This window comes from Alternaria hordeiaustralica (assembly GCF_023758085.1).
Source record: "Alternaria hordeiaustralica strain BMP 2776 chromosome Unknown scaffold_1, whole genome shotgun sequence".
NCBI classification, from domain to species: Eukaryota; Fungi; Ascomycota; class Dothideomycetes; order Pleosporales; family Pleosporaceae; genus Alternaria; species Alternaria hordeiaustralica.
Window position 1 is genome coordinate 3,728,097 of NW_026056773.1, and position 13,283 is coordinate 3,741,379.

A 13,283-nucleotide genomic window follows, 5' to 3' on the forward strand; every position below is an offset into this window, starting at 1 on the left:
AAGCATGTAACACAATACTTTGCATCAAGTTCCGTGCGCACTTGTCTCGAATTCGCCAAGTTGGTCTGTAGCCCGCAGCAAGTCTTTGCCATGTCATGAGCTACTAACACTAGGAGCATCTTCGATTACCCCCTCCTAGATACCAACATCCTCCACACGCAACAACCCCGATGCCATACCCGCAACAGCCCACGTGCCAAACTTCAAATTTGGATTCCAAGCCAGCGCCGTGATCGCAGTCAGCTCTTCGAAGATACTGATCGATCTGCCCACCTCTGGGTTTCCCCTCTTCGTCGCATTCGCAGATGTGCTGTGCGCAATGCCTGTTTGACCAGCCTTGTAGCCCTCGGTGATGCGGACCAGAGGTTGCGAGAGTACTTCTTGCGGCACCTTCTTGGTTCCATCAGCTGGCTCGCCAGCTTGCAATTCGTGTTCATTAACATTGTTGGGTTGCTCGGCTGGCTCATCTTCGGTCATGGTGACATCTCCACCAGTCGTAGGCTTGACTGGCAACCGCTCCATCGGTCTTCGCCACTCGTGAACAAACCACTTTTGCTGCCATGGCATGATCTTGTAGTTTGTGATGCGCATGATTGGGTTGCTGACTTGGATATCTCCGTCAACTCCGCCAATGAGAACGCCAGGGTGGACCGGGCTTGTCGCAACGCGAGTGATGCTGTTTTCTAATCGCATGCTGTAGAGGTTGTGGTAGTAGCGACGGATGGGCGTGTGTCGCAGGATGTAATGTTCGTCCGGCATGACGAAGGATTGCGTATGCTCGTGCCATGCCTGCGTCAAACAAAGTGTGCGACCTCGTATCGAAGCAGTAGTGTCGGCATTTGGGCTTCGCAGGTCGAAGAGACGCGCAAAACCGTCTGCGGTGCTGATGGACAGGAACTGCGGATTGGACGGCCATCCGGAGGAGACTGTGAGGATATAGGTGTCTGCTAGTTGCTGATAGAACCAGGGTCTAGGGTTGTGATTTGCAGCGTCGGGTGTTCTCAGTGTGCCTGGGCGGTTGAGAGACCAGATACCCACAGTTCCTGCTGCAGTCGCAACCGCGAGTGTATGCCCCGATAGCCAGTGCAAGCACGAAGGTACTGTTTGAGGAAACGAAACTTCGAATGCAGCACGTGAAACACGAAGATACGTAGGAGTGTGAGTGTTGGCTTTAGGAGGTGCGGAGATATCCAAGACGCGCACTCGGCCATCGGACCAGATACCTGCAAGCATACCTATATGCCTGCTACTTGCGTCGTCCGTCTCCTCACTCGTGTCTGTAGCAGCTACCGGGCACCATCTAAGATGTTTTGGCGCACCCCAGGCTGTGCAGATGACTAGCTCTAGTTGCGGCTCTTTCGATGCATCCAAGTCGCCTTCATCGTCAGCTTCAAACGACCATATCTGAATCGACGCGGGAAATGGCTCAGTAGGATTGAATGCAGGTGCTTTTGGCTGCTCCAGTGGCTTGGGCTGGTCGCCGCTGGTAGGTCTCTGCTCGATGGCAACAGCAAGATATTGGGTGCTGGATTCCTCGTTCGTCGCCCATTGAGCGTCTTGCACCCAAGAGCCAAGGTTGAACAGCCAACCGCGTCGCTCTTGGTCGCCCGGAAAGGGTTTTGCGATGCTCATGTATGAGCCTTTTGCCAGCGTGTTGACTTGGGGAGTGTTCACCGGACCAGCCAGTACGTTCATGGTATCCGATCCTGGAGTTATCATGTACTGTTTCGCCTCATCCGCGGTCAATTTATTCGTTGTCTGCGCTTTTGCAAAAGCATGGCTTCCGGTGTTGGCATACCACGTCCTCAAGACTTCATTCTCTTTCTCCCTTGCGCCTTCCGCTTCGAAGAAGCTCCTTCTCAAGCTACCCACCTCAGCATCATCAGGCTTATTCTTCTTATAACTCCGAATAGGAAATGTTTCTTGTGGAAACCAATAGTCCCTCGATTCGAGTACTGGTCTCAGATGGTGTACATCTGGACCAAACAAGTTCTTCAGCCGCGGCTCATGACCACCAATCTTGTCGAAATCAGGGATACCTCGCGTTCGTAATTGGGCGTCGGTATCAACAACCCGTACTTTGATTCCACCTCCTTTCTTGAATATCACTGGTGACGGTATGTTGTCTGCCATGTCCTTGTAGCGGGGGTCATTGTACCGTCGTTTCGGAATAACGTCTGGAGTATTAGGCACGGCTTGAGGTACTCGCGCATTTCGTGCATCGCGTGCATTGCGTTTTGGAGTTGGTGCAGGACTTTCGTCGGAATTGTCCTGCTCTTCCGCAGAGTCATCTTCCTCTTCTACCACCTCATCCTCTTCTTCATATCCCATCTCCTCCTCCTGGGCATCCGGCATGAAGTCATCACCGTCGTCATCATCGTCGTTTTGGAGGGCTGGTGTCTGTTTGCCAGAGGGCGCAGAGCCATCCTCGTCTTCATCGAGAAACGAGTATTCGTCCTCGACGCGATATGATTTGCGCGGCTTGCCTCGCGACTGCCGAGGTGATGAGTGCTCTGATGCGAGCGTTAGTAGTGTCCACCCTCGTCGAAGATGCAGGTAAAATCGCCAAATGCAGTACTAGCTCCAAGCGGCCTTCGTCATGTAGAGCTCCAGCTATCTTAGATATCGATGAACTCACGGTAAAGCTGGAGGATCGCGTTCTTTTAACGCGTAGCTGGGCCTGTAGAGTACTTCAAATCACATACCTATGGACATTTCGAGCACTTAGGTGTGTTGCTGGTGTGACTGCCCAGGTGATTGGGTGAAGAAAGAGCAACTCGGATGCGACCAGGAAATCCAGCCCCACCATTAGCGGAGGGCACAGACCCTTTGACCCCGCCATCGCATCCAAATTTTGCTGTCAGAACTCTGATTCACATGCTTGTTGGAGGCTTGACTGCGGGACTGATGGTAGCTGCACGCGCGCGTGTTGCTAACATTATGAATGCAGATTTTCTTCGTTTCTCCATCAAAACGAATCACTTCGGGTAAGCAGCTTTCCAAGCCACTCCCCGCATCACCGTACTAACAACCCTATCGTGGTATGGTCTAGTGGTATGACGTCGCGTTGTGGCTGGCGGACACCTAGTGTCCCGATCCAGATCCGCGCCAGCCTGGGTTCGAGTACGTTCAAGCCCTCATTGGTGGTCCTGAGACATTCCTAACATGTCTACAGTTCCCAGTACCGCCAATTAATTGCGACAATCTTTTTTGCCCTTCCTCTCACCATGGCCATGTGAAGCTGGGCTACGCACACTCTTCTTTTGACTATGTATGGGCCACAAGCACAGCTACAGAGGTGCAAAGTAAGCAGTATATTTTTGCCCTTGTGTGCGGGTGTACTCAAGAGAATGTGCTACGCGAGTGCTACGATAGAGATGCGTGCGGCTCCTCTTTTGCATATCGCCGTCTTTTCATCATAATAAGAAGGTAAATGTCAGAGGCGCCGATGCACGCTTACGAGATATCTCTAGCCACTAGACAAGTTTCTAGAAGTCCTTACATCTACTGGAACACATGCGTGATTTGACGAGATCGATGCACATGTAAGAATAGTAATCGGTCAAGACCTGCGGAAAGCGAGAACGCCAACGATAAAGCAAGCCGGGCAGTAAGATACCGCAGTAGGTATATATGACATGTCGAAGCGCTGGTGGGTTTGTACAATAGAGTGACGACATATAGCACAACGTCTATCTTCTCTTGGTAGCGCGCCACATGTTGGTCAGATTTGATAAGGGGAAACCCAGAGGTATCATGTAGTCTTTCCGCGAGCGGTAATCTCGTTCAAATACAGTGTGAAGACGGAGTTCGACTTTATATCTCATATGGTATTCTCTTCTATCCAAGGGGTATCTACTAACGCCGTGACACTAACAAGATAAACTCCGTTGCATCTACTTGCCCACTCTTTCCAGTCGAATTTACCCAACGCGCGCAATCTCGCTCCGGAGTGAAAGCACAAATCTGACAGCCAGGTCTTAGTCTGTAGAAGAGGCACCAGCCGAGCGATCTCCAGATGTATCTGAAGAGGATTCTGACGAACGATTAGTACGACTTCGTCTACTATATCACTGAACCGACTTACCAGCAGCGTCTTCCGATGAGTTGCCGGTGTTGTCGTTGTCGTCTACAAACGCGTCGCCGTCTACACAGTGTCAGCCATAATCGTGCGGGGAGGATACGTCAGACTCACGGTGAACTTGCAGCGCGTTGTAAGCATCAGTTGCCGCACCCGAGCCCGTCGCAAGTGCGTTCTCATGAGCGGCAATGTCCTGCATCTGAGCTACGATACCCGCAGCGGCCGGCATAGAGGGGTTACCAATGGGACCCGGAGGGATATGAGACTCGGGGATGACCTCGTAGGTCTCTCCGTCGAGGATTGTATATGCCAGGCGTGCGTATTCACGGGCCTCATCGACACGGGTCCGGCGGTAGCGTGGGAAGAGTCCGACACCGTCGACGATATAATTCTTTGTGATACCAGGGGGCTGGAACATGATGCTCGCCCATGCAGCCTTCTGGGGAGTGCTTCCGTCTCCCGATAGAGGGATCTTGAGGTTGGGGTACGAAGAGGCACCGTGGCCAGTGTTCTTGTCGGTTGACTTGCCGCTAGGGGGAGGGGGAGGAGAGGATCCAGCGGCGGCGGACATGTTGTTTTCGATTTATAAAGTCGGAGAATAGGGTATATAGATTCTGTAATGTAGTTAGCAAAGCAAATGATAGTCAGTGTCTTCAAGAGAACTTACTAGGAATTGATCGTAGTGTACAAGACTGATATCTCTTCTTGTAGCAGTGGTGTATAGAAAGAAGGAACCATAAACCCGCTCGAAACCACGTACTTATACAACTCAAGGCGGTTCTCCTCAGAGGTCACCTTGACCTTTACTCAAAGTTCAGGTGACCTTCCATCGCCAGCCCTCACCGCAAAAGTGAGGGCGGGTTCGCCGTAGTGAAGGAGCGCATTGTCCATGGGGTGGTCAGGAGCTACTGTAGCCTTGGTATTTGATAGAGACTGCGCGGGAAAGGCGGGGTTATATGCCTGAAACGGGGTCTCGAGCTTGCTACTCGAAGTCGTGTGTTGTGGACGCAAGCCTTGAGTTTGCTGAGTGACGGACAAATCAACACGAGGTGCTTCCAAATTGGGCAATCGCTATCGCAAACTGCAAGAGGCTACGGCTGATCGAGGAAGGCGCGATACCCGAGTGGAAGGTGAAGGACGCGGCGAAAAGCAGGAGCGTGATGTCACAATGTATCGTATACATCAACCTCAGCGTATGTGCCTTCCCTAGATTCCAGGTCATTCACCAATTGTACCCAGCGGATGTGCATAGACTCGGTCACTCATTCTGGACCAAAACCTTGGTCTTCATGTGTTGTGTGTAGCCATATGTCATTGGTATCTAAAAGAAAGACCTTCTCACTCCAATGCTCCAGCCGTGATGGGAGATACATCAAGACTGCAGTCCATCATACCCCACGCCGATGAACAAGTCCAGTCTAGGAAGTAGCAACGGCAGGCTCAGAAGCAGAAGCAGTACCAGTACCAAACATTCCATCATTCGCAAAGAAATTTGGACCTAGTCGCGAACTATCAGTATGTGCATGCAATGTAGTAAGAAAAGTAACTTACCAAAGATGCCCTCTGCAGTTAAATCTGGGAGATCGGGAAGCCGTTTCTTAAAGTATTTGATGTCAACGTCTTTGCTATGTGATTAGCAAGTCTGCAAGACGCTCATTCATTTCACAGTCTTACCATAATAGATCGTATCATTAGAGGCCGCCTCCGCCAAAGCGGTCCTCACACTGATAAACTCCCACGTCGGATCGTTCAGGCGCGACAGAGTGTTCTCAGCTGGATCCCTGGAATACACGTGCAGCGTCTGAGTGACGATGCGACCGTCTTGCAAGAACACGCGGAGTCCCTTGCTGTTGAGGATCGCAAACCCTTTCGTAATGTATGAAGCCACGCACGCTTGAGTAGTCTGTATGATTTCATTGTGGCCCCCATCCAGAGCATAGTGTTTCTCGGAGACCAGGTCGCGTTGAGCCGCGTGGTCAAGCAGTGGGTTCTCGAAAGAATCACCTGCTCTGTTGTCAGGAGCGCTGGGTAGAGACATTTGTGTTTGTCTTTGGACTTGGCGCGTGAGTATGTATGCCTTGGTGAGCAGTAACGCTACCAGAACAGAGAAAAGGACTCCGCTATATACGGCTGTGGCTTGCTCACGTTTGCTGCCCAGCCGATATATCACAATCGCATATGGTAAAGAAACGTGCAAGCGCAATGTCAGAACCAGTAGGAAAACCAATCTGAGATGCAGAAAATTACAAGTAATAACAGATACGTACGACGTCGAGTCAAGGAAGGAGACACTCACAGATGACGTCGCTTCATGTTTACGACTGTTACGCTTCAGATCCTAACGTCCGTTTCGTATGTCCGTGATACTTCTAATTCGAGAGAACATTGTTGAATGGAGATGAAATGGATTCTGAAAGTTTTGAGTCGCTCGTCGGCGACGCCTAGTCGCAACACACTACCATACCATCGTCAACATAGGCCCAGCCCAAACCCAGCGATGGTGCAGAACATCTAGTAAATATGATGTATATACAGCCCTATATGATGGGTATCTAGAAACAGACAGACTCCGGCTCCTTCGTTGCAACCCCGCCATAATGACTCCGCAAGACACTGCAGATCTATAGTAGTACACAATCGAAGTCAAGCCCCCTGGTACGCCCCGTTGAACTAAGTTCATAAAGACAAAGAGCCTACTTCTTCTCACCATCAACATCCATCGCATCCTCATCCTTCTTAGCACCAACATGGATAACATCGCCATCCTCCTTCCTCGACATAACATGAATCACATCACCATCATCATCCGCCGCATCATCTCCAGCAGCCGCCTCGATCCTTTTTCCTTCGGGACTAACTCGATTAGCCGCCAGATTAGGAAAGAGAGGCTTTCCTGCAATAGATACCGATCTACGCAGATTATCGTTCTGGACTTCCTGATGGATCTCTTCCACCTCTTCTTCGTCTAGCTCGCTAAGCTCGCTCTCGTCGTCTGCGTCGTCGTGGATGGAAGCGGGTGCGCTGCGTTCGGGCTCGTCGTTGTTTATACTGGCAGATGCGGTTGCTGTACCGCTCTTGTCGAAGGAAGGGTGTAGATGTTCGGTGGATGTGCCTGGTCCGGGGGCTGGTTGTGCGACGGCTTCGGGTGAGGCGGCTTGTCCGACGATGGAGGGAAGCGCTGCTTCGCTGGGTGGAGGCGATCGAATTGGCATCGATGTTGGCTGAGTTGCTGTACCTGCGATCTTTTGTACACATGCTTCGGCTCGACGAGCGATCTCCCTACGACCCACTGCCTTGGCTCTTGGTTTTGCGGGTTGCTCAGGCTGCGATGGCATTTGCGGCATTGACGGCGGGTGCTGCGGCTGAAGCTGGTTGGGGTGATACATGTTAAATGGCGTACCAGAACTTCCGTCAGCAGGTCCATCGACCTGAACCTGCATCAACGAGGAGATTGGTACAGCACCTAAAGCTGTTGCGGGTACACCGAAAGGCGATGGTCGAGGCTGTGCAGGCTGCAAGGGCTGCTGTGGTTGTTGCTCCGATTGCAATGGCGGTAGCGAAGGTCCAATCGAAGTGTACAGCATTGCGTATGCGTCGCCAATCAGGTCGTCGATGAGAAGGGGCTTCATCATGCCGTTGTTTAGACGCTTGAGTTCGATGGCATCACGGAGAACATCCAACACGGGATGTTGGGTCTCTGGATTCTGACACCACGCTTCCAAACGAAGAGCCAGCGTGTTGAACTCATCATGATTGACAGACTTGAAAGCAGAGTCTTCTTGTCCTTCAAGTACGTTGCCAATCTTTCGCAGCATTTTGATGTAGCGTAGACATAAGTCTTGCCACAATTTCTGGTGCTCGAAAAAGTCGGTCTGCTTGCGTCGTACACGCTTAGCAAGCGCCTCGAAGTTAGTCTTGTCTCCAGTAAGATCCAATAGCTCAATGAAGAACTTGGTATACCGTGTAGTGTAGACAAAATGTCGGCCGGGTCGCTCATTCTCAGGTTTCCAAACCTGTACAGCCATGGTCTTGGTAAACATCTGCTGCGTAAGCTCATGTTTAGCCTCATTGGCCGATACTGGATCTCTGCCGTTGTCATAGAGAGTGTGGGCCACACGAGATATGATGCGATGGTGCCAACTTGACTTGTCGGCCGCTCGTAATGCTTTCAATACCGCGAGTACGTATCGTTGCCAGTCGCTGTTGTTCTCCGGAGCTTTGACGTTCTGCGCGTAGGAAGTGTTCGCGAGGATCTCCGCCCCTTTCTCGTGGTCGATGGCTCCTCGCAGGAATAATTTGTGTGTGACGGAAACGAGCTTGTAATGCGGCTCAAGGACTGGCTCGCCGCTGCGCCCCTTCTTTCCTGGCAGTGTTTCGATGGCGCTGATGAATGCGTCCACGACTGACTCCCAGGAAGGACCGCGCGGAAGGGGTAGTGGTGCACCTATTGACTTGGCATATTGCGTCGCGCCATCATTTGCTGCCCACATCTTCCAACCACACTTTCCAAGCATGAAGTGGTTCCACCACTTGTTCGGGTTGCCTTTGATGGCTCTCTTGTAGAGAGTGCTTGCGAATTTCCAAGCAGTGTAGGCATGCAGTGGGGCAAATACCACCTCTTTGTATAGGGATGCGTTCGTTTGTAGGTTGCAGAATCGTTTTTCACTTTCCCGGATCTGGAATGCTTCCATACCAAATGGTTCCCTGGATGAGGCGTACATGCGGTTTCCAAACTCGGTGTACATCTGTGCAATCTTGGTCTGATCGATCGGCGTGATGTGAGCATCGCGGGTAGCGCAGGCTACAGCCATAATGTAGCAATTGATTGCAGCACGCTGGAAATTAACCACCTCGGCACTATTGCTGTTCATCTTGTCTGCGTTCCAAGATACAGCCTCTTCGAGCTGCGTGTCGTTGGCTTGGGCAAGCCGATACCAGGTCTCCCACCGTTCAATGGAGTGCTCCAGGTCCTGCACAAAGAATGCCTGGGCGTAGTTAAGGTCTTCTGTCGGTCCCTGAGTCATACGTTTCTGCGATCGGAATTTGCTCAGCGCGATGTTTCCCATCATGTAGTACCAGCCCTTCGATGCAGCCACAGCTTCGTCAGCAGGAATGTGTTTCGTGGCGAGCGAACCAACGCCTTTCAGACAGCCAAACAGTGCCACTGGATTGACGGGCGATTTGAAGTAAGTGGAAATGACTTTGCGGTTAAAGGTGATATCCTCGTTCTGTTTAGGCCGACCAAGAGCAGCATGTACTTTCTCGATGGTACCTTTGAGCTCGGTCTTAGGTAGGTCCTTGAGATCGACCTTAGCAGCCTGCGACATTGCGAAAGGTAAGATGCTGAAGGCAGTCTTCTTATCAAGGACATCTGGCGTAGTTTGAAAGCTCTGACAGTCCAGAGGCTCGACGAAAAGCTTCAATCCATACATATCGTGGAGTACTTGGCAGAGCTCGGTAGCGTGGCTGGGACCATCAACGATGTCATCCATGCGAAGTAGCTCGTCCTTCGCAAGCCTCAAGAACTGACGGTTAGAAAGGTGACAGAAGCCACGTACACCAGTCGCATGATGCACATGGCGGATGAAATCGAACAAATCGTCAGAAGGAGTAGGGAAAGCCTCTGAATCTTGGGACATGCCGTCTTTGAACAGATGGTACTGCAGAATCCAGAGTCGTAGGTGTATGTCGTCGAGTCTTGACATCATATTGGCGAACGCTGCATTCGGCTGAGATTCTACTCGAGGCACGGTGATGTGATTGACACGAATCAGATCTCGGAGCATGTCTGCTGCTGATATAATATGTAGCAGTTTTGCGATGGCGGACATGGACGATTGGACATGCTCATATGGGAGGCAGGCGAATGGTGCTTCGTCATCTCGGATGATGCGGATTATCTTGACGACCATGTCATCGATAACCCGGTATCGGGTTAAGAGCTTGTGTTGACGGTCTAGCAATGGAAGTTCCTGGAAGTTTGTAGATCTGAGATCTGCTACAAGGGCTTCAATACTTCTAAGGAAGCATGACAAGACCTTTGAAGAATAATCAATGGCTTCGTAAGCGACGCGCAACCTATTCCAGAGGGAGAGTCGGACATTGACATTCGCAGAGTCGAGGAACTTCCGCATTTCCAGAACGGGCGAGGCGCGATCGAGATGCTGTTCTGAACCAATGCTTACAGTAGGTGAGCTGTGTGTATCAACGCCGTCATGTTCTAAGCCGTCCGGCTTCGGGGAGGTACTAGGGTCGTTTGTGTTTGCAAGCTCCAGTATCGGCTCCAGGCTTTCGATAACCGTTACTGGGTCCTGTTCCTCTTGGTCAAAGACTTTGAGGAAGAAGTCCTTCATACTGATGCGCACGAGTTCTTGATCAATAGCGGCGACTGAAAGTTCCGGCATGACGGCGTTGTTCTGTATCTGAATCGTGTGATCGCCCAAAGGCTCAAACATATCTTTCAACTGTGCCATGGCAGACAATACATGTTCCGGCAAAACCTCGTCGTTGACGCTCATTTGAAAGACTGTCGCCCAGATATGGCGCAAACCTAGATCATCAATGCCCTGACCTCGTCTGCAGTCCGATCGAAGTTGTAAAACCTCCCGCGCGAGCAAAGCCCATCTTTCTAGACGGTCACTCTGGAGGATTTGGGTGCTGGCGTCTACTACACTTTGCGGATGTTTGATAAGAGAGTAGACATCGAGATGCAGCTCGAACAAGGCCTCCACTATCTCTATCTGCGCCTTGTCGAAGGCAGAGAGCTCATATGCCTGAGACCGATGTGTAGCGTCCAGTATCCGCCGATTGAGGCTGTTAACGCGTTCAGCCACGCGCTCGTATATGAACTCGTCAATACGAACAATGACTTGTACAACATTGCGCTTGAGATCCTCCGCCCATCTAAACTGCAGGTAGCTTGACTGATCACTCGGCTGAGTTCCTGTTGTAGAGCAGTAACCTGGAGTAAACAGAGATTCGATCCAGCCGAATGCGACTTCTTCAATCGAAAGCCAACCGTTGTTGACAGACCTTGCGAATGCGTTCAAGCCTTGGTTTTCCAGCAAAGGTTTATTGGAGGCCTGACTCGAACTTGATTTGGAAAAACCCAGAAATGCATTGAGTCCGTGTTCCCTAGTCGCACCGAGGAGATCGAAAGACTCGGAACTGAGAAGGATTTGTGCAGTCTTGACGTGCCCGCTTCGTAGTCCCGTGAAGAAATCACAAGCGGCCTTGTCAATGGGATCTGTAGCAGTGGCGTCAGGGAGCGCCATGACCAGCTTACGCAGCTCATCGGGGTCCTTCATTCCTTCGACACCGAGCTTCGCATACATGTCCTTGAGGATTTCATAGAGGCATGAATCTGCGTATGTGTATGGTTCAAGTTGTACATCAAGCTGTTTACTGGCCTCTTGAGCTGCGTTGCCGATTGTCGGTTCAAGAATTGACTCTCGACCCCGAATGCGTTTACTGCGTGACCTTCCACCCTCTGCGGTTTCGGGTAGACCAGCAGAGTCTGTCGATCGTTTGCGCGACGGGACTGGTGCGGCATTGGAAGGGCCAACAGGTGCAGTCTCTTCATTCCTGACTTCACCGTCGACCTCCTGCTCTTCCATTATGGTATCTTCGCCGTCCCTCTCTGGTACGTTCTCCGCTTCGGTCGCTGTAGTGTTGGGTTCTTCGATCTGTGGCGACGGGGTCGGAGCGGGCGCAGGTGCGGGCATCAAGGCTTCCTGTACTGGTGCGGGTGGTTCAGACTCGATGCGCTCAGGAGTCTCGCTCTCGGGTGGTATGCTGAAGACTACGTTGGAACCAGAAGGTACGTTAGGCGTGATGCCCTGTTGCTCCGAGAGGAACTGCCGCACTATGATGTCTCCCACTCCTGCCCAGTCCCACTTGGTCGGAGTCAAGGTCACGCTCTCCGGTGCCACCTTGATGTTGTGTAGATTTTCGGCGAGGGCGACATCGGCTGGGAGGGGCGCAAACGGAAATGGATTCAGGCGCCTCTTCAGCGTCTCGGAAAGCTTCTTGCGCTTGATCGAGGATAGTGGCGCCTGGCTCAGTGAGACATTGTCCTCCAGGCGTCCTACGAGCTCGCGCAATTGTTGTCCGGCAAAACCCTCCTCCAGCCCAGGAAGCCGTAACAGACTCTCCCACTGCTCGTCGTTTCCATCCAAGACTGCCTCCAGACAGTAGCGAGTAAGGCGCTTGCTGCCAAGCATAGCCGCGACAGATGCCGCACGCAGCCAGAGATCCAGATCGGTATCTTCCTTGTCCAAAGCCTCGGCAAAGTAGTTTAGGGCGCCACGTGTGTTGTTCCATGCCTCCATCTGCGGAGACACGCCACTGGTAGCGATCCAATGCTGCATCGCCTCAAGCAGAAACTGGCCATGGTTCTTGTATGACAGGTGCAGTATTTGCTGGAGTGTGTTGGGGGCGCTGTCGGCAGCGCCTGTAGACTGGACGGGGCCCGCCTCGTAGTCATCCTCTAATATGGTGTCGAACACCAGGTCTTCGCCAAAGACCTCATGTCGCTGGTATTCCGAGAGAGATTCGGCGTATTTGAAAATCTCTGATTCGAAGAGAGCTTTGTAAGCTGCGGCGGTCTTGTCGAACGATGGAGGGCCTTCGGAGTGGTATTTGAGGGCGGTTTGGTACAGTTTCAGCGCCTCTTCGATCTGGATCTCCTGGGTATCGTCGACTTCTTCTTCGGCGGTCTCCTCCGGGAGCTCGACATTGTAGGGATGCCATGTAGAGGCTTTCGACTGCGATATGTGAGCGGGCATGGTTGAGAATGCCGGGGTTGTACTTACCATGATGCGAGAGGTGCGTGGTTGTAGGCAGTTGGGAAAGGCCGACAGGCGAATGAGAGACGTTTCACAGCATTGGTGGTACAGACCCTGAGCAGCAGGCAACCATGGAAGGCGCGACGATGGTGTGGACAAAGAAGGTGGGATGCGACAGGGCTGTGGCCTATGACACGTCGTGAGGCCTCGGTGTGACGCGACGCGACAGTGAATGATGGAGCGCAGGGATGCCCCGTCTTGGCAGCTGCGGTCCTCCGCGATGAGCTACCGTGCCTGCCCTCCATACTCAGCAAGGACACCGAAACCCTGACAAACATCCGCCCAGGCTGTGAAGTGTATACCAAGCCCCTCCACCAGCAACCCGCCCCCGCCATAGCATCCTCTTCACCGCCATC

The 13,283-nt window shown here is 52.1% G+C and overlaps 3 protein-coding genes across 3 annotated transcripts; all 3 read right to left on the reverse strand.

The window, feature by feature from the left end:
- Positions 1-135: 135 nt before the first annotated feature.
- J4E84_001208 (uncharacterized protein) lies at positions 136-2,842 on the reverse strand (the record flags this gene model as incomplete). The annotated part of the gene is made up of 3 exons (XM_049383842.1): positions 136-2,493; positions 2,639-2,645; positions 2,835-2,842. The coding sequence occupies 3 exons, from the start codon at positions 2,840-2,842 to the stop codon at positions 136-138; spliced, it is 2,373 nt and encodes a 790-aa protein (XP_049249360.1).
- Positions 2,843-3,980: 1,138 nt separating this feature from the next.
- On the reverse strand, positions 3,981-4,652 carry J4E84_001209 (uncharacterized protein; the record flags this gene model as incomplete). Its single annotated transcript, XM_049383843.1, has 3 exons — positions 3,981-4,036; positions 4,088-4,147; positions 4,196-4,652. 3 exons carry the CDS (start codon positions 4,650-4,652, stop codon positions 3,981-3,983), a joined length of 573 nt encoding a protein of 190 aa, XP_049249361.1.
- A 2,122-nt stretch (positions 4,653-6,774) lies between these two features.
- J4E84_001210 (uncharacterized protein) lies at positions 6,775-12,867 on the reverse strand (the record flags this gene model as incomplete). The annotated part of the gene is made up of 1 exon (XM_049383844.1): positions 6,775-12,867. The coding sequence occupies one exon, from the start codon at positions 12,865-12,867 to the stop codon at positions 6,775-6,777; it is 6,093 nt and encodes a 2,030-aa protein (XP_049249362.1).
- Positions 12,868-13,283: the final 416 nt, after the last annotated feature.